Source organism: Sceloporus occidentalis, unplaced genomic scaffold (genome assembly GCF_023333645.1).
Source record: "Sceloporus occidentalis isolate IW3139 unplaced genomic scaffold, rSceOcc1.0.p SCAF_6, whole genome shotgun sequence".
Classification (NCBI taxonomy): Eukaryota; Metazoa; Chordata; class Lepidosauria; order Squamata; family Phrynosomatidae; genus Sceloporus; species Sceloporus occidentalis.
The window spans coordinates 41,452,356-41,473,387 of NW_028316986.1; the positions used below are offsets into that span (position 1 = coordinate 41,452,356).

Genomic DNA, 21,032 nt, shown 5'->3' on the forward strand with positions numbered 1-21,032 from the left:
ACTATTATTATTATTATTATATCCAGTTGCATCAGAGGAAATAGACTGAACGCTAGCAAAGCTCATGCTGCTAACCTCTTTCTTTCAGTTAGTCTCAAAGGTGCCACAAGGCCTCTCTACATCATCATTAATAATTATAATTATATCCAAATGCATCTGAGGAAGTAGACTGAAGTCTACAAAAGGTCATGCTTCCAACTTCTTTGTTTCAGTCAGTCTCAAAGATGCCACAAAAGCTCCCTCTACATACAGTTCCCAGGATTCCCTAGCACTGAGCCAGGCCAGTTAAAGCAGCCTCGAACTGGGTGAATTCTGCATTGGGCCTTACTTGGGAAATCCTATTGATTTTTCAGTAAGGCTGGCTGAGGAGGAGCAGGTAAAAAAGCAAAGCAAAACAAAACCCTGGAGAAAATGGCTTTCTGCTGCATTGCCAGGGGCGGCCTCTGTGGCATGACAAGATGAAGGCAAGAATCCACACCCAAAGGCCTTTCTTTTTCCTCCTCCCGGGGCATATTTTTCAAAATGGTCGAAGAAATCCCCTCAGCTGCAACCACACTGGAGAAATAACCCGTTTTGTACACTGCTTTAACTCTTTGTCTGGCTCTACTATGGAATTCTGGAAGTTGGTGGGCCCACAACAAACTCCAACTCCCAGAATTCCATAGCAAAGAGCCAGAAAGATATGTATCTTATATAATATTCCTATATTATATCAGATATGTATTATGTTGTGTGATGTCAAGTCGTTTCTGATTTATGGCGACCCTGTCATGAGCTTTTCGTGACAAGATTTGTTCAGAGTTTTTCCCCCCATTGCCGTCCTCTGAGGCTGAGAGAGTGTGACTTGCCCAAGCTCATGGTTTTATATGTCTGAGCTGAGACTCGAACCCTGGGTCTTCAACTCTGGAGACCAGAGTTTATTTTATTTAGGTCCAAAAGTACACTGCAGAAACAATCCAGTTTGAGAGTGCTTTAACTGCCCTGGTTCAGTGCTGGGGAATCCTGGGAACTGTAGCTTATTGTGGCACTAGAGCTCTCTCTGACAGAGAAAGCTAAATGCCTCCCAGAACTACAGTTCTCAGGATTCCCTAGCATTGAGCCAACAGGGCAGTTAAAGCACTCTCAAACTGGATTGTTTCTGCAGAGTGTTGTGCACTTTATTTATTTAATTTGTATGCCGCCTTTCTCAAAGAAGGGACTCAAGGCGGCTCACAGGATTATAATCCCCGCAGGAGCATAAAAACACACCGGGTGACTTTGGCCATGGCACACTCCCTCAGCCTCAGAGGATGGCCATGGCAAATGCCACTCTGAGGTAACTTGCCAAGGAAACTCCATGGCAGGGTCGCCATAAGTCAAAAATGACTTGCAGTCACACAACAACAACACATATCTGTAAATCAACAATACTGTTATACTCCAACATAAAAGATAAATCGTAGGTAATATTTCTCTCAAGATGCCAAAGCCACAGATGCTGGCGAAATGTCAGAAATAAACTCTTCTAGAACAGGGCCACATAGCCCCAAAAATCCACAAACAACTATGGATGCTGGCCATGAAAGCCTTCGACGTCACAATATTCATATTTATTTTTTATGTTTGGGTATAACAGTATTGCAAAGCTTCAGATATGTTGTTGTTGTGTGGCTCCAAGTCATTTGGGACTTATGTGGTGACCCTTCCATTGAGTTTTCTTGGCAAGTTACCTCAGAGTAATACAAAATCGTGGGTAATATTAATATTTAGAGAGCCAGTGTGGCCTAGTGGCTTGAGCGTTGGACCAAGGCACTGGGGGACCAGGGTTTGAATCCTGACTCGGCCGTGGAAACCCACTGGGCAAGTCACTCTCTCTCAGCTTCAGAGGATGGCAATGGCAAACCGCCTCTGAAGAAACCTTGCCAAGATAACCCCATGATATCTTACAGTTGTAAACCACTTCTTAGACACTTAGTTCAGTATGAAGCGGTATATAAATTAAGCCGCTATTGCTGTTGCTATGATAGTGTCACCATAGCTTTCATTTGTGACCCACCTTGGGCCCCATTATTATTATTATTATTATTATTATTATTATTATTGTTATATTTATTTTTCTCCGAAGATTGGGGCCCAAAGCAGCTTACATTTTTTCCCTTCAAGTGGGCTTTGTAAAAATCATGGCAGTGGTGTCTTTTTTTTAAATCTGTGTCAGCTGCATTAAGATTATGCGTTTTAACTTTTGTATGTTTTTAATCTCAGTTGTATACCGCCTTTAACTGTATTGTTTTAAATTGTTTCTTTTTAATTTTTTTAAAAAATGTGTTTTAAGGTGTTTTATCTTGTGAGGCGCCTTGGGTCCCTTTTGGGGGGAAAAGGCGACATACAAAAATGAAACAAACAAACAAAGGCTGAAGGCTGGTTTTCGGGAAGGGCGGGGTGTCTTCTGGGGGGGCTAAAAACGGCCTTATTTTTAAACCTTCCAACCCTCCTCCTCCTATTTCTCCCCCCTTCAAAAACCGCTCACTGCTTTCCGTGACGTCACGGGAGGCCGCAGCCAATCATTTTCGCCGGGAGGGGCGTGGCTACAGGAGGCCGCGCCCCCTTCCTTTCCGAACGCCGGAGGAGCGCCGCGGATTCTGCGAACGCCGCATTCGGCGGAGAGACAGCGGAGCGCGAGGAGGTTCTCCGGGAGAAGCGTGCGAGCGGCCGGCCTTCCCCTGCTCAGCCATGGGCAACAGCGTGGCGCGGGAGGACTTCGAGTGGGTCTATACGGACCAGCCGCACGCGGACCGGCGCAAGGAGATCTTGAGTGAGTGGAGTGCGCCATGCGGCCCCTCCTTCGCCCTCCTTCCCTCACTCCAGATCCAGGAGCCCTTCCTGCGCCTCTCTCCCTCCCTCCATCCCTCCCTCTCCCTCGAAGCCCCGAGGGCTTGGCAGAGGGCGCCCTCACGTCCGCTTTCAAGGCGCCGGGAAGGGAAAGAGGAGGAGGAGGAGGGGGCCCTGCGCTCAGAGGGACGGGGACCAGCCGCCCTCCTTTTCCAGGACACACGTCCTGCACTTCCAGGGCGACCAGAGGTTGTTCTAGGATATACCCTGCATTCCCAGGGTGGCCAGTGGCCCCCCTTTCCCAGGACATGTCCTACATTTCTAGGATGGCCAGAGCTCCTCTGGTTTTAGGACGTGTCTTAGGGTGACGGCCCTCCTTTTCCAAGGCCTCCTGGCCTACATCCCCAGGGTAGCCATAGGTTCTCTTGTTTCAGGACATGTCCTACATCCCCAGGGTAGCCATAGGTTCTCTTGTTTCAGGACATGTCCTACATCCCCAGGGGGGCCAGAGGGACTCCTGGTGACATTTCCAGGGTGACCAGAGATGGTCCTGTTTAGGACATTTCTGGGGCATGCCCTGCATTCCCAGGGTGAGCACAGACCCTCCTTTTCTAGGACATGGCCTACATTCCCAGAGGTCTTCCTTTTCCAGGGCCAGTCCTACATTCCAGCCTTTTCCTGACTATCAGGAATCCCAAATGTACTCCGTTTTGAACATGTCTTAGAAGAATGAGTTTATATTTCTACTGTTGTTAGCTTTTATTTTCTCACGTCTTACATTTTCTTCTCTGTGCCCTTTTCCAGCCTTCTTCTCTCCAGCAGGGATTCCAAAATGTCCTTCCTTTCGAGCATGACTCAGAATCATGGACTTATAGAAGTGTTTTTAGCTTTTATTTGGTCCTATCCCCCATTTTTCTTGAATGTCTTCCATTTTGTGGTGCCTTGCCCTCTTTTGCGGTGAACACATAATAATAATAATAATAATAATAATAGGAATAATAGTGAGACTTTAGGGACAGAGTGACCAGCCATCCTCCTTTTCCAGAACACATCCTGCCCTTCTCTCCAGGAGTGTTTCCAAAATGCCTTCCCTTTTGAGCATGACTCAGAAGCAAGAGTTTTACATTCCTATGAGTGTTTCGTGCTTTGTCTTGGTCATGTCTTCCATTGTTTCTTGAAGGTCCTCCATTTTGCGGTGCCTTGTCCTCCTTTGCTGTGAGGACATCTGACCACTCTGTGAGGAGGGCAAACAGCTGGAAGACTCAGGAGGCGGCGTGAGTCACAGGCAAAGAAAGGGCTGGGCCACCAGCGGGGAGAACCCGTTATTAGAAGCTTCTCCTTCCTTTCTCCCTCCTTCCTTCCTTCCCTTCCTTCACTGCGGCTCCTACCATCTGCCCCACCCCATTCCCCCCACGCCGTGTCTTTCCAGATCCTGTCTCAATTGAAGCTTACTGCTGTTGCTTCCAAGTGGCACCGTCACCTTCGCCTTCTTGGACTGAGGACCTTTTCTCCAGGGTTTGTAATCATCATCCTGCAAAGGTTTAAGCCCATCCGGTTGCAGCCCAGACTCAGGGTGAGACCAGACGCCGCAAAACGGAGGATGATCCAAAAAAGGAGAAAAAGGATATGACCAAAGAAAAGCTAAAAACACTCACAGAAATGTAAATTCATGCCTCCTAGTCATGCTCAAAATGGAGGACATGATAAAAGGGAAACTAAAAATACTCTGTAAATTCATGTTTCATAGTCACGCCCAAAAGTGGAGGACATAATGAAAGGGAAGCTAAAAACATTCATAGAAATGTAAATTCATGCCTCCTAGTCATGTTCAGAATGGAGGATGTGGTAAAAGGAGAGCTGAAAAACACTGTTAGAAATGTAAATTCATGCTTCTCAGTCATACTCAAAAGGGAGACATTTTGGAATTTCTCCTGAACAGAAGGGCGAAATGGAGGACATGTCCTAGAAAAGGAGGATGAGTGGTCACCCTGCCTGGACCAGATCCGTGGCTTTCAAATTACAGTACTTCCCCCATTGATTTTTATGGCCTAGTACGGGCATCTTGACATGCTTCAGGATTCAGAGGTACATCATAAGTTGCATTTATATTTATAAATAATGATAATAATAACAATTTTTCTTTCTTTCCGGCCTCTCCTCAAGGCTTCAGGCAGGGTACAGCATGTGTGTGTGTTGTGTGCCTTCAAGTTATTTCTGATTTATGACCCTATCATGGGGCTTTCTTGGCAAGGTTTATTCAGAGGCGGTTTGTCTTTGCCTTTCCTTGAGGCCGAGAGCATGTGACTTACCCAGTGAGTTCACATGGCAGAGCAGGGAATCAAACCCTGGACTCCAGAGTGGCAGTCCAATGCTCAAACCACTACGCCAACTCTCATATTAAGATACAAAACACAATTCATTAATTAAATAATTAACTGACTTAAGTCAAAGTGGTGTAGGACAGAACTTAAACCTTATACCAATAAAGTGCAAGTACAGTTTTATGTTCTATGTATGTGCCTTCAAGTTGTCTGTCAACTTAAGGTGACCCCATGAATTTCATAGGTTTTTGTTAGGTGAGGAATGCTCAGAGGTAGTTCTGCCAGTTGTTTTCTCAGACATATACATGAGTAGGTGGTCTTAATATGGGACATGGGTTAGATATCATCCACTTAGAATCATAGAGTTGGAAGGACCACAAGGGCCACCCAGTCCAACCCCCTGCCATGCAGGAACTCACAATCGAAGCACCCCCAAAAGATGGCCATCCAGCCTGTTTAAAGACCTCCAAAGAAGGTGGGGTCGCCACCACAGTCCAAGGGGGTGTTTTCCACTGTCGATCAGCTCTTACTGTCAGGAGGTTCCTCTTAATATTGTAGAATCTCTTTTCCTGTAGTTTGCATCCATTGCTCCATCTCCTAGTCTCTGGAGCGGCAGAAAACAAGCTTGCTTCATCCTCAACATGACATCCCTTCAGATATTTAAACAGGGCTATCATATCACTTTTTAACCTTCTCTTCTCCAGGCTAAACATACCCAGTCTTTCCTCATAAGGCATGGTTTCCAAACCCTTCACCGTTTTGGCTGCTCTTCTCTGGACACACTCCAGCTTGTCAACATCTTTTTTGAATTGTGGTGCCCAGAACTGGACACTTGTATCCTCAGAAGGTGCCTTAGAATAGTGATTCCCAAGCTTTTTTGGTATGGTGACCCATAAATTTTTTGTAAACTTTATGCATCTTAGCAAGGTTTCTTACAATGTCATTAGCATTAGTAAGAGCACTTAGGCATAAACCATGTAATGCCCTTATTCATGTGGAATTAGCTGAAGTATCTGTTAAGTCAACATTGCAACATGCCAGCCGAATAGAAAAGTGCAATAGATTTCCACCATACCATGTTAGCATTAAGAGGCATACTTATTTTGATATTATTTATAAAGCTTGTAACTTATTTGTGAGGAAAGAGTTGGCTGTCCCAGCATTGCCTGCAGCTGTGCATTGTAGAGGAAGACTAGTCAAGGTAACAAAGATGCATGTTCTGAGATGCATATTCGCCTAGATTGCTTCACCAGAGGGACTCCAGAGTTACCTTGTGTTGAGATACAATAATCCTTTGGCATTGGCTATGCAAGGGACAAACTCTGACTTCACTGCGTAATACTGTGATCATGCACCTATTTTTCTTCGGTATCTACATTCCTAGTCGCCTTGTCCTGAAAAGCAAAGCAGAAGTGTGGTCTTGTGCTTAGCCCACTTTTAAAAATGGTTTGCTAGCAAGTTGCCAGAAGCTTCCTGTTCTCTAGTTCTCCTGGCTTTCTTCTCCAAATGGAAATTGAGACTTGATTTCTAGGAGGAGGGAAAGCAAATATTCTGCCTACTTACATAGAAGAGATTTCAGGAACATATACAGTATAGAGAATTCTTCCATACTAAGTTGTTTGCTGAAACACTTATTGAGAGATAGGAATTAGTCCTCACCATAGCAGTCGATGGGGAGCTTTTAGTCCTCCCAGTGATTTAGCTAGTGGAATTGTTGTATTTTATTGACTGTATTGTATATTTTTATTGGGTTGTAACCCTGCCTCGGTCTGTAGGGAGAGGCGGGACAATATAAATTATTTATTTATTTATTATTACCACTGTAGAAATAACCCAATTTGAGACCGCTTTAACTTCCCTGGCTCAATGCTAGGGAATTCTGGGAACTGTAGTTTTATGAGACATTTAGCCTTCTCTGTCAGAGAGCTCTGGGGCCACAATAAACTACAACCACCAGGATTCCCTAACACTGAGCCAGGGCAGTTAAAGCGGTGACAAACTGGATTATTTCTGCAGTGTGTTTTGGACCTATGACTGTTATAATCCCCTACAATTGACCATGTTGCATAGAACCTCTCAGAGTTGACCATCCAGATATCTAGATAGCCAAAGGCTTCTCATTTGCACCATTATCAAAATGAAGTGCCCTTGAGGTTTCACTTAGAACAGCATACTTTTAGAAGTAGCATTAGTACCATTAATCTCTTCACTCTTTCTCTTTCTCTAAGGAAGTTAAACACCCTCAATTAAAATAATCTAATATGCAAGCTAGTCATTCCTTCATTTTATTCTAGCATATGGATATGATACTTTTGCATTTAAAAACTGGATTTGTTTCAGTGCAGAATTAAGAAACTTTAGCCCCACATTGCTTGTGTCTGCAATCTTTTCCTATCCTAGCTAGCAATGATAGGAAATACTAAATGTCATAGAGCTAAATTACAATCCTTAGTAGTTCATCTTCAGATTGACACACTTGCTTTTTTTTGTTAGTTGTTGCCTGGGCGTGCTGCAGCCAACCATATTGACTTGTATTAAAAGTTACCCTGTGGGAGCTGACATATCTCATAGCACTATTTGTTACTGAATAATAAATGTTCTGCTCTGATCAAGAGCAAATTGTTGAAAATTAAATTGAATGATAATGAGGGAATAGCATAGATCTAAGTCTTCTAATTGTACATATATTTGAAGTTGGCTGGACTTGATGAAAATGGGGTTTACTGACCTCTAGGACTGCAGAGTGTCCACCTTTATTTAGAGGAATGGGGAATCGTATTTTGAGGGTTGTATTTTGGTGCTGTTTTAGGAGAAATGCTCACTCATACTTAGCCCAAGAATTATTATCTGGTATGAATAACATAAATGTCACTGCACTGTGACAGTGCAGTTGTTCCTCCACTATATCCCAGTAGCTTTGGTATTACTTTGTAGGGTATCATAAAGCTTCCAGTATGTCAATGGGCTCCTATAGAAAGCAAAATCCAAATATGAGGAAAAGTTATGCCTGGCACTTTGAAGAACTTTCCCACCAGTTGATACTTATCTGACATTTTTATCTTTCTATCTCTCTACAGGTAAACATCCAGAAATAAAAACCTTGATGAAACCAGACTATAATGTAATCTGGCTAGTTCTACTGATGGTGTTTGCACAGCTGGTTGCTCTTTACCTGGTTAAAGATTTGGACTGGAAGTGGGTTGTATTTTGGTCCTATGTGTTTGGCAGTTGCCTTGATCATTCCATGACTCTGGCTATTCACGAGATTGCTCACAACAGTGCCTTTGGCAATTCTAAAGCTTCATGGAATCGATGGTTTGGAATGTTTGCCAATCTCCCACTTGGCTTCCCATACTCGATATCTTTCAAGAGATACCACATGGATCATCATCGTTATCTTGGTGGCGATGGGATTGATGTGGACATTCCTACAGATTTTGAAGGATGGTTTTTCTGCACCCGTATTCGGAAGCTCTTTTGGATTATTCTTCAGCCCTTGTTTTATGCCATTAGACCTCTCTCTATTAATCCTAAACCAATCTCACGACTTGAAATCATCAATTTGTCAATTCAGTTTGTTTTTGATGCTATGGTATACTATGTCCTGGGAGTAAAATCACTTTTCTATTTGATAGCAGGAGCAATACTAGGGTTGGGTTTGCATCCTATTTCAGGACATTTCATAGCTGAACATTACATGTTTTTAAAGGGACATGAAACATATTCCTACTATGGGCCACTCAATAAGCTTACATTCAATGTTGGCTACCATAATGAACACCATGATTTTCCTAATGTTCCTGGAACAAGCCTTCCACTGGTAAGTACATAATAGTGCATATTTTCCAATTTTTGTAACTAGCTAATTCCTTGCCCATCTGGAGTGATCATGTTTGCCTCTAGTCAAGCAGACTGCTACCACCATTTAGATTCTGTTCTATGATTTATAGATGTAGAGGGCAGGTACACTTGGAAAATTGTGAAATTGATTAAAATAATATGCGTTCTAATTCATCCATGCTTTGGTAAGGGCTAACAATGCAATTGTTTGGAATTGCATCAATACATCAGATGTAATTATTTGCTTCAGATTGGGTAACACAGTACTTCACACCCTCTGTATATTTAATTTAGGCAGAGCAACCCTGCCTTGGACTGCAGAGTGCCACTGCTGGAAATTCTGAGGTAAAAAGCATGAGCCAGGAAGGGCAAAAGAAAGGGAGGAGTGGCATTTTGCCTCTTCCCAGGACCATTAAAAAGAGGAAAACTCCACAATTCTTTATTGGAACCAGAGAGCAAGATTTTATCTTTGCCAGCTCCAGGGTTAATAATGTGGAACAGGAGCCAGTCTTGGTATGGGTTTGGAGACCCAGAGAACTGTGGACTCTGTATTCACCTTCTCCCTTTTGGAGCACCAAAATTTGAAACTCCCCTGAATATCGACTCTTTCCTCTGACAGTGGAATCAAAAAACTTTGAAGGCATCTAATAAATAAATAAAACTTTTATTTCTATCCTGCTTTTTGTTAACTTCCCAGAGAGCATAGGGTTACAGTCTGAAATAGTTTTGTGGTTCTGTAGCTGCAGAGGACATAAGACAGTAGGTACTATTAGACATAACATTTTCTTAAAGTTTAAAACACAAAATGTATTTGATATGGCTCTTGGCCACAAGCAGTTGGGCACCCTTGAGTTAAAGTTAGATGACTAAACTGGTTGTACTTTCCTTGAAATAGTTTAAGTTGTCATATGCCATATGAACATTATACCAAAAAGTTGCCTAAAATTCAGTCTAGAAGGGACTGGATGTCTACTTTCATTTTCCCCTTTCAGGATGTCTGCCTGTTTGCTGACTTAGGGCTGGGGTGTTAAAATGGCATACTACTGCTCTAAAATGAGTAATTTGTTATTCAGGGATGTTTTTTTGAAAGAATGGGGTGGTGGTCGGGGCTTTGAGGGTTGCCTGTGGCCCGTGGGCCATTATTACCCCATCCCTGTCATGAAGTCAACCAGATGTGGCTGAGGCTATTGTTTATCCAGTAAACAAAATATTACATTGTAAGCAGTGTTCATTCCAGTTCTGGAAGAACGGTAGAATAGAAATCAGATCGATTAGTCAAAGACTGGGTTCAGAGTTGAGCTTGAACTTTCACCTCATGTTCATAAACCAGTGTTCTAGGCTTGTCTGAAGTTGGGAATTTTTCCGCTTCATGACAAACTTCACATTACATTTTTTTAAAATGCATACTTATAATCCTTATTAGATCAATATACATTATGCTGACACAGTAGTAACCAAACACAGAGGAGAAGGGCATTGATGTTAAATTGGTATTCAAATGGAATGGTTATTTAATAACATGACATGGTATCAAAATGGATTGTGGGAGGAGGTAGGAGACAGCCAGACTAGTTTCTGCTAGGTTCTGTGTATATTTCAGGTTGTCGCAGGACTGCTGGAATAAAGAAACAGAGTGTTTGGTTCCTGCCTCCCATTTAGCAAAATATAAAATCCAGCTGTTGCCACTTTTGGCAAAATGCAGGTAAAGAAAAAAAACACAGGCTTATGTTGCTAAAGGAGACCGATAATAGGTGAAGTACTAGGTAAAACAAGTAACCTAGTAAAGGATTATTGAATAAAGCCACATATTCAGGTGGTGTAAACTCTTATTCTGGATTAGGATCCCTGTCTCATATACCAATAATCTTAGATATTTTCTAACTTGTTCTTGTGACATGCAACTTTCTTTGCTGGTGCCCAGGATTAAATATGGAGATGTGATGTCCTGAATTGTTTTGAAATGTTTCATTTTTTCCCCTGCCTTGCAGCTGAAGAAAATGGCCCCTGAATACTATGACCACCTGCCACAGTATAACTCCTGGATAAAAGTGCTTTATGACTTTGTGATGGATGATACTATCAGCCCCTACTCACGGATGAAAAGGCACCTTAAAGGAGAAGTAAAACAGGAATGAACTATCAGCAAAAAAAAAAAATTACCTCTCCAAACACAAGTGATGTGATTTTATAGTAGCTGGTACAAGGTATTGCTTGACAAATATGTATTAGCTCAATATCTTGACCTAGGCTGAAATACGGATATATGTTGGTACACTCTAGAACAAGATCTCTGAAGAATTAAAACATTTCCAGAACTGTGATATTCCTGTTTTGCATTTTGGTTTACTGTTTAAATGTTTCATGCTTATATTAGTATTAATGTTACATAATGTGTTTAGTAGTTCACTCAAAAACTGTTTTCTTCTTCAAATCTTTAAGCATATACAAACTCCACAAACGTGTTTAAACATGCTATCCACAAATGACAACACTGTCTTAGCTGGACTTTCTAACAAAGCATTAATTTCTAAAATAACATCTAGTTAAAATAGCAGAATGTTTTCAGTTCAGAGTAGGTGAACAAAATTCATGACTGCAGCTCCTTCAAAGCTGGAATCCAGGTGTTGGTGAATCCAGGTGCTAGCTGTAATAGTAATGCGTAATAACTCGTTTTCATTTGCAAAATACATACCAAGCCCTTGAGGCATGCTGCCCAAAATAGATTTATGGAGCATGAAATGCCAGCTCTCGAGTGCATGTTCTTCTCAAGTGCACATTCTCTACATTAAATTAAATTTGGCATGTCTGGAAAAATCTGGAAATAGTTTTATGTTGCCTCTTCTCTGAGTCTGTATATTGGAAATGTGAAGATTATTGTCAAACAGGTGCTGGGTGTCCTGAAGTTTGGTACAGACAGTGCTTTCTTAAGTAGGAGAAATGTTGGAGTGTTAGCTCTTGACAGTGGGTAGCAAGTTTATAAATGTGTAAAAGATCAACCATGAAACTATAAAATCCCTATATCCTAAAAAAGAACATAAGTAAACTGTTGTAGCAAAATTCTCAGGCACTTCAAGAAAATCATATCTTAAATTAACTGCACTAATAGTCTGGGATATTCCTAAAATCATGGTTGAAACACAAAAGTGGACTTTTAGGTCAATGCTTCTTACTAGTTTTCTCACTTGTCCGCTATTAAAGGTTTGAAAGAGTTTTCTTTGGATTAACTATTTGTTAAGACCTATTTTCTATTAGTTTCTCTTTGCATGTGGAAAGGGAGTAGCCTTAAACACTGTCCCTTAAAGGTTTAGCATTACATGTGATCTTGAGAGCAGAAATGTTCAAATAGAAGCTAGATAAGCAAGCTGTGCTGCCAAAAGTTAAATATTTAACATAACCTTATCTGTCTTTTAGTTTTGTACCTTAGGCTGCAATTCAAATAGCCCTTCCATCCTCACTGATGTCCATAACTTATTCTTGTGGGTTCTACCCCAACTTAAGAAATAAGGGAAAATAGGCTGTCCAAAGATGGTGTTGAATGAAGGTCCAGAACTACAGCATAGTAGAGCTAAACATAGGTTCACAAGTATTTAATTAATTTAAACTAAAGCAATTGATGTTGCCAAGAAAGGGCAATTTAAATCTTTGAACATCAATACCAAGCTATAATATAGTGTTCCATTATATGAAAAAATGTCCTCTACAATTAATTCTTTGGTGGGGGCAGCAGTTTATAAGAGGGTCAAAATTAGTAATACAATGTGCCTTCAACTTGGATTTCATTTCAAAGTAGGTAGTATCTTTAAAACCCTGAATAGCTAAAATTGATTTTAATCATTCCGGAAATTAATATCTTGAAATGGCAAACATGCTATTTCAAAATTAATGTCCATGAATTTTCTCAACATATTGTCAAACAAGTTTATTTGGATGTTTTGAGCAGATATGCCTTTTCTCAAATAGTTCAAAAATGGCTAGTTTCTTCAGTTGTTTTCTTACTCTTCACTCCTATTCTGGTCCTATGCAGAAGCATCTCCAGGTACAAATGCTCAGTTACTAAATCAGTCTGAATAGCTGTGCCTGAAGAGTGCTTCTGAGATGTACAGATGTACAATTCTTCCAGTGTTTTGAAAAAGGTTTAATAAAATTACTGTCTTGCTGGTTGTGTCATTTACTTTATTCTTCAGGCTCATTTTCAGTATCTTCAGCTTTATTCTTTATCCTGTCAACTGTTTAAATTACTTACGTTTCCCACAGTGAAATAAAGAAGTTTCCTATTTGGTTTGTGCAATACAATTTCTTGCAGTTTCATTTTGTACTCAATACATTGTAATGCCCTCTAGTTTCCTGTTTGATTAGGGCTTGAAGGGGAAAAACAGCAACCCCAGGATCTTATGGTCTTCTGAAACACTTCACTATACAGTAAAATGTTCTTCAGTGGTAGCCACATCTACTATAGCAACTGTTGCCTTGCTGGTTTGTGTTTAAATATCTTAGTTTATTTATAAACTGAAAACAATGAAATGTTTTAGCACATCACAATGAAAAAGTTTTAATATTAACTCTGAAGAAGTATGTTTCCACCATACGTACAAAAGAAAAAAAGGCATTCATTTTGGAGAAGAGTCCAGCAGTGGAAAGATTAGTGGTTAAATGAAATGGGTTCTGCTTCACAAACAGCTGCCAGGAGACTACTTCATGGGAAATAACATCTCTCTCTTTTCTCATCAATTATCTATCATCTGTTGAGTGACTGGCGCAGTTCTTCATACATTACTTGGTCCTAATGATGCCAATGAAGAGAAGAAAAAAACAATCTTACAATTTGGCTTTGTGCTAACTCTGTCACAGAGAAAATGAAAATAAAAGCCTTACAAGAAGTCAAAATGGTTGTATGAAGATGATCCATGTTTCTACATGTCATCCAGACTTTCCCATCCCAAACCACATCATGAAGGTAGCTCTGCAGGCACTGCTGTTCCACCAGCTCAGACTTGTTTGGGCAAGAGTGGAAGAGGCTTGCAGACAAATACTCTTCCAAGTAATCTAATTACTGGAAGCCCTGTTCATAATTTTTTCCCCAAGTAATTATACACAAATAAAAACTTTCAAGCTGAAGTAAAGGATGCATTGTCTATAAAATATGTCAGCAGCTGCATGTGCCGTGCCAGTGAGCCACAAATAAATGACAGGAAGTGCTACACAAGTTAAAAACCACTGGACTGTTTGAGTTTTTATAAAGAGTAGTGAGATTTGTGCAGTTTTAATATCTGCTTTACAGATAAAGAGATGTTTATATAGCATGTGTGTGTGTGCATTCGAACTGAGGGGTGGGAGGGAAAAGGAGTGCGGCTGCTGAGGAGATGGCTACCCACTCGCCCTGTTCCTTTCTCTAAGATGTTTCCATTTCACCTCTGCCTTAGCAGTTCTCAGCAGAGGGGCGGAATGGGCACTGTGCCAGGGGGGATGGCGATTGCCTCTCTGTGAGCGAAGGGAGATGGGTGATGAATGACAAGTGGGGAGTAAAACCAACTGAGGGTTTCACATGAGAAATATTTAGGTGAGATGAGACGGCAACTTGCACTTGGGAAAGTGGGTGGGAAAAAGGGCAGAAGCTCATCTCACCCACTCAGGCATGCCTGAAGCTTACTTCAAGAGCTATTCTTGGTCTCAGTAACAAAAATGGGTAGGATAGAGGGCATGAGTGAGCAAGCATCATGCGGAGAAAGGCGCTAGGTTGTCTCGCCTTCTAACATGGCTAATGATTGGTTACTCCACAGCCAAACTCTTATTTTCTGCTTCTTTCGTTTTAGTTACTGAACGTTAAACACAGTCTTAATACTTGTTTTTTAGACTGGGTCCTTAAAAAACTGATGCTGTGCATGGACAATTTTAGCACTTGTCAATGTGCCATGAGATCAAAAGGGTTGAAATCCACTGCAATATTAACTCACATTGAAATTAATGGGATACAGCCAGAACTGCTCCAGAGATTTCATTAAAAAATTCAGCCTAATCCCACCTATGCCTATTCAGATCTGAAGTCCCAGAGATTGCAGCACAATTTACTAAGTGTGCATAAGATTAGTTGTTAAAACTAACATGAGTCAGGTTGGGGACAAAAATATTTAAGGCAATAAACAATACAAATTGTACTTTGCCAGTACAATCCTGCTTGCTGAAATGATACTACATGTATTCCCCTATTGTGTCTTCAGAGACTTGTTTGGCTAACACCACAATGAAATATAGCGGGAAAGTTTTCCATGCCTCAAATAATAAATCCGGGGGGGGGGGGGGAATAAATCCGGGGGGGGGGGGAGCGCTAGTACTTCCCAATAATTTTAACTAACATTGCTGTTGGACATTCGTGCTGCAATTTTGCCTGTGGGAAATGTTTCTTGAAACAAAGGACCTTTTTTCCCCCTTTACAATGTGGAGACTATATATAGGTAAAGTCATAGTATAAACTTCTGTTCCATTGTTTTCTTTATATCTTTAGTATCTGAAGGTGAATAAATGAAGCAAACTTAAAAGGCACTTGTACAAATGGGTCTGATTCGAAGGCTAACAAAATCTTACAATAAAGTTACTCAAAGGGAGGCCAACTATATGTAATCACACCTACATACTAAATAATTATCATGCTCACATAGTAGAGAAAGTATAATGTGTGTGTCAGAATGCTACAATATCAAGGCACCAATTCTGAGAGCTCAGAGCAGGTAGATGATATGACAGACCAATGTGTCATGAGATGAGAACTCAAGTCTCACTTGAAAAGTGAGATTTGTTCAGTTGAACACGATATCCCCCCCCCCCCCCTAATATGCTCCTTGGAGACTCCATTCTTTATTTCTGCCCATACACAGGCAGTGACATCACCCATGGGAAGTATCCAGGATATGTAAAGCTTCCATAATGTAATTGCATTGTAGTTGATAAACAAAGAAGAATCTTTAAAATGTTGCTACTGCCCAGAAATTGTCGTGTCACCCCAACTCTTGAAAACGTGACTTTTAGCAATCCTGAAAACCTCAGCATACATTCCTTCTCAGTCTGCTATTGCATTCATAATTTATGTCAATCACTGAAAACCTACCTGTTTTGAAACAGAAGATTTCACTTTCTTAAAAGCCTCTTCAAAGTGTTTTTTGGCAATCTTAATTTCTCCTGTGAAGAATATAGTATAACAGGTGAAGCTGACTCCAGATATGATAATTTCACTGAAATGAAACTTGAGCTAATAAAATAAAAGCCAATAGCAACATAATCACTTACTTGTCTTTTAACAAGATGGCCTACTATCTTAGTGTTTCACTTTCACCTATCTCCATGGTGACCTGACCAAAATTAGGGGCAGGAGGCTGTAGCCACCCTAAAATCTAGACTGGATACCCATGGCCAAGACAATATGGTAACAACATCATACCACTTAGTCACCTTTTAACAAAGCATAACACAGGTATTTATGGGGATTTTGATGCATTAAAATAGGCAAGATTAGGATCAGAATCTTGGGGAAATTCATACAACTTAGCAGGTCACTTTCTAGATCTGTTCTGCTCAGAGATGAAAACTAAGAATTCCATTAAATTTGGTCTTAGCATTGAATTACATGAATTATGAGAATAAATATCTAAGGTAACCGAGAGAGCAGTCACCTTCCAACTCCAAGCAGTCTTGGATGAAACTGATTATCTGGACCCATTTCAATCCGGCTTCAGGGCGGGATACGGAGTTGAGACTGCCATGGTTGCCTTAGTCAATAATCTCTGTCTGGGCATCGACAGGGTAAGTGTGGCCTTGTTAGTGCTCTTGGACATCTCAGCGGCTTTCAATACCATTGACCACTGTATCCTTCTGGAGTGCCTGAGGGAGCTGGGTATCGGGGGCACTGCGCTCCAGTGGTTCTGATCCTACCTCTCAGACATATTCCAGATGGTGAAGCTGGGGGACACTTGCTTCTCTAAGAGGGAACTGACATCTGGTGTCCCTCAAGGAGCTATTCTGTCCCCCATGCTGTTCAACATTTACATGAAACCACTGGGAGAGATCATCCGGAGACATGGGGCGCGGTGTTATCAGTACGCTGATGACACCCAAATATGTTTCTCTATGTCTCCGACTGATACAGGGACTAAGGATGGCATCTCTCCTCTGAATGCCTGCCTGGAGTCGGTAATGGGCTGGATGAGGGAAAACAAACTCGGACTGAATCCAGAGAAAACGGAAGTACTTGTGATAGGTTCCTCGGGTCTAAGGAAGGAAATTTGCCCACCTGTCCTGGATGGGGTCACACTTCCCCTGAAGGATGAAGTTTGCAGTTTAGGAGTACTTCTGGACTCGTCTCTGCAATTGACATCTCAGGTAGATGCGACGGCCAGAACTGCTTGCTATCAACTTCGGTTGATACGCCAACTGCGACCCTACCTAGACCGAAGGGACCTTGAAACGGTGGTACACACTCTGGTAACCTCTCGTCTAGATTTCTGTAATGCGCTTTACATGGGGCTACCCTTGTACCAAGCTCGGAAAGCTTCAGTTAGTGCAAAATATGGCAGCCAGATTGGTCATCAGTTCATCAAGGTTCAACCGTATTACACCTATCTGAAAATGGCTTGGGCCGTTTTGGCTGAAATGGCTGAAATGGCTGAAAATACACCCTAAATGGCTTGGGCCCAAGCTATCTCAGAGACCGCCTCTTCCCATACAATCCTCCCCGCGCTCTCCGGTCCTCTGGGAGGAACTTGTTGCAGCCTCAAAAATCGAGGCTTGCGGCGACCTCCCGGAGGGCTTTCTCTGTTGTCGCCCCTAGGCTCTGGAACGGCCTGCCGGATGAGATCCGTCAATTAACATCTTTGGACAGCTTCAAAAAGGCTGTCAAGACGGATCTCTTCAGGCAGGCCTTCCCAGACTGAAATATCCCGGCCTCAGGATCTTAGGATTTCCCCCTCCTCAGTAATGTCTCCAAAGCCCCCTTTTCTTTAGAACTGAAGTTGCAGTGGTTTATTGGTTGGTATTATTTTGTTTAATTTATTGTTATTTAACTAGTTATTGTGGTTTTAAATTAGATATGTTGTTTAATTACTTTTTAAGGGGGGAGGGAAATAAACTGTTTTTATGCTGTATGTTATTTTAATGCTGTAAACCGCCCGGATTGGTTCGCCACAGGGCGGTATATAAATAAAAATTTATTATTATTATTATTATAAGATCTTCACTGGCTCCCTATTTGCTTCTGGGCACAGTACAAGGTATTGGTTATTACCTATAAAGCCCTACATGGCTTGGGCCCAAGTTACTTACGGGACCGCATCTCCCTATATAATCCGCCCGCACTCTTAGAACATCGGGTAAGAACCTACTGGAAACAGCAACCTTTAAATTTGTTGCTACTTTGCAAAGAGCATTCTCATCAACGGCTCCGAGACTTTGGAATAGTCTTCCTGAGATCTGCTCGGCGGCCTCGTTAGAAACATTTAGAAAAGCAGTTAAAACCGAGCTTTTCAGCCGAGCATACCCCACCTGATATGAATACCCCCCTGATATGAATGACATGCCCTGTCTGTGTATGATCCCTGCCTTGCTTGTTGATGCTATTGTTATTGTCTGACATTGGATATTTTCTTTTTTTAGCTGCTTTTAATTGAATTTTGATGTAAACACTTGTCTGTAACCCTGCTTCGATCCACCGGGAGACACGGGGAAACATACATAATTTTTTATTATTATTATTATTATTAGGATAATTTGCCCACTTTCAGACATTCATAGAGTTGGAAAAGACCACAGGGACCATGCAATTCAACCCCCTGCTAACATTTTCCCATACGTATATTCAGCCAGTATTGGTCCTGAATGGCAGTGAAGAATGAGACCCTCCACAACACAAAGGACCTCTGTTTTGCCTTTATTGCTCTACTCCTTGTGGGCCTAGTGCAAAAATCTATGCTACATTGCTTCACTACACTACACTACTCCAGTATCACCCCAATTAAATTGTAAGAAACAGGGCTTGGATGCCTGTTATAGTCCACTGAGGTGTTCTTAATAGTGCAAGCAGGAAAACTGAGAACTTATTCCTTGGTTTGCTTTTGTTTTAATTTCTTGAGGTCAGAAGGGCAGAGTCTGCCGCCAAGTCTGGAACGTCTCACAGCATTTATCTGTCAGCTTCTATTGCAGGAATGCTACAGGCTTCAAGGCTGCCACTGCCCTGGTCTAGGAGGGAGGAAGAGGCAGGCACAGCTCCTCCATGCATAGGCCCCAAGGCAGATGAAAGTCCCTCCTTTGATCCCAACTGCCACTGCCCTGGCCTCAGAGGGGGAGACGAAGTGGCAGTATGTGTACGACTTAATCCCTTTCCCCGCTGCAATTCTCTTTTCCACGTATCTTATTTAGATTGTATGCCCGAGGGCAGGGAACTGTTTTGCTATTCTTTTACTTGTAAAGCACCAAGTACATGTCATAGTGGTTTGAGTGTTGGACTATGACTCTGGAGACCAGGTTCCGAATCCCCACATGACCATGGAAACCTACTGGGTGACCTTGGGTAAGTCACATTTTCTCAGCCTCAATGGGTGGTGATGGCAAATCCTCTCTGAAGAAATTTGCCAGGAAAACCCTGTGACAACCTTTAGGGTTGCCGTATGTCAGAAATATCTTGAAGGCACACAACGACAAACAGCTATATAAATATATGATAACAATAATGATGATGTTGTTTGTTGTTAACTTAAATGTACTTCAACCTCTGGCAATCCTGCAAATGAGGCATCTCCAAGACTCTCCATATCCAATGGACCTGTTCAGTTCCTGTAGACTTAGGCTGTGTCTTCTGTTATTAAGTCTATTCATCTGGTGTATGGTCTTCCACTATTTCTATCGATCCGATCTGCTCTTGTACCCATTAATTTGTCTTTTTAGTTATCGTTGGTCTCTGCTCTTCCTAGTCCTAGTCTTCTCCTGATTTCTTACTATAATTTACATTCTGGTCAACGAATGATTCAAGATCTAGGAAGTCTTTGATAATTTCAATTTCCTCTTAATCTATATTGAATTTGTGAATATCTTTCATGGTCACTATTTTAGTTTTCTTAATATTCAGTGTTAAACCTCCCTTTGCTCTTTCTTCTTTGACTTTCCTTAGTAGTTGTTCCAAGTCTGTTATTTTCTGCTAGTATTATGGTGTCATCTGCATATCTTGTAATGACAATAAGATGCTAAAGACTCCAAGAGTCAGAACAGTGACAGATGTTTATTTTTATTTTTAAGTCTACTGATCTCATCTGCCTTCTACAAAGGTGTCAGATTTTTCTACAGACTGCCACAGAAACAATTGGGAAGTTACAACAAAATGAAAATAATCAAGAGTATGTTAGCAATTATGAGTATACTAAATTTGTATTAGAGATCCCCATTCATGCCTGTCAGATCAAAGGGAGAAGACAGAACTCAAGAGAAGCTAAAATTGGTTTCTTTTACTTCTCAACTTTAAAATTTGGGGGACCTGAATTAGCACTGAATGCCTTCATTTGGTAGTTTAAGTAGACCCCAATTAAAAGAAAGGTAAGTATTAACTTCTGCTGCTTCCTGAATTATTTATAATGCTGTCAGTATGAGAGGTAAATATTACATACTAGACATTCTAGGAAAAGCATCTAAGTGAATGCAATTCCATTTCTAAAGTCCACTGATTTTTGGTTTCACTATAAAGCCTGCAAACAAAAAGAGACATTTATATAGCTGAGTTACACACTTAAGGCCATTTTTATGATACCTCCAAGAAGGTTTAGAAATTAGCTGATTGTGATGTGACTGTTTTGAGTCAGACTGGTGCTTTTCAAATAGTTACTTTGCTATTTTAAAAGTCTATTTTCCAAATATCTGGTTGCATTTTTCATTCTTGCTAGTCAGCAAACAAGCAATGCAGTTATATAAAAGAAAACTTCTATTGATAGCACTGCTTACCACATTTTAAAACTGAGATTATAGTTTCTTCAGAGACAACTTTTGGCATAAGGACTGTTTGCATTTTCCTTTTAAGTGTTTTGAGAATAAAGATGA

General features: G+C 41.2%; 2 protein-coding genes across 5 annotated transcripts in view; one reads left to right on the forward strand and one right to left on the reverse strand.

Moving 5' to 3' along the window:
- The first annotated feature begins 2,563 nt into the window (after positions 1-2,563).
- LOC149310657 (sphingolipid delta(4)-desaturase DES1) lies at positions 2,564-13,262 on the forward strand. 2 transcript variants are annotated; one of them, XM_089529405.1, is made up of 4 exons: positions 2,707-2,791; positions 4,748-4,893; positions 8,207-8,949; positions 10,958-13,262. In XM_089529405.1, the coding sequence occupies exons 3-4, from the start codon at positions 8,233-8,235 to the stop codon at positions 11,102-11,104; spliced, it is 864 nt and encodes a 287-aa protein (XP_089385531.1). In that variant the 5' UTR covers positions 2,707-2,791; positions 4,748-4,893; positions 8,207-8,232; the 3' UTR covers positions 11,105-13,262. The 2 variants fall into 2 exon arrangements, with proteins under 2 accessions (XP_089385530.1, XP_089385531.1); XM_089529404.1 differs by lacking the exon at positions 4,748-4,893 and having other exon boundaries at positions 2,564-2,791.
- Positions 13,263-13,443: 181 nt separating this feature from the next.
- The window catches only part of NVL (nuclear VCP like), a 64,574-nt gene continuing 56,985 nt past the window's right edge, over positions 13,444-21,032 (reverse strand). For 2 of the 3 annotated variants that reach the window (XM_089529400.1, XM_089529403.1), the window contains 2 exons: positions 16,069-16,139; positions 13,444-13,749 (listed from right to left, as the gene is read on the reverse strand). In XM_089529400.1, the coding sequence (XP_089385526.1) occupies positions 13,705-13,749; positions 16,069-16,139 (116 nt within the window). In that variant the 3' untranslated portion in view covers positions 13,444-13,704. The remainder of the gene's footprint in view (positions 13,750-16,068; positions 16,140-21,032) is intronic. The other variant, XR_016281696.1, reaches the window with a different exon arrangement.

What these genes read in the sequence shown, in the direction of transcription:
- LOC149310657 (XM_089529404.1), top strand. Translation starts at nt 2,710, where the DNA reads ATGGGCAACAGCGTGGCGCGGGAGGACTTCGAGTGGGTCTATACGGAC. An exon ending in CCGGCGCAAGGAGATCTTGA is followed by an intron (nt 2,792 to 8,206) that starts GTGAGTGGAGTG and finishes ATCTCTCTACAG; the next exon opens with GTAAACATCCAGAAATAAAA. An exon ending in CTGGAACAAGCCTTCCACTG is followed by an intron (nt 8,950 to 10,957) that starts GTAAGTACATAA and finishes CCTGCCTTGCAG; the next exon opens with CTGAAGAAAATGGCCCCTGA.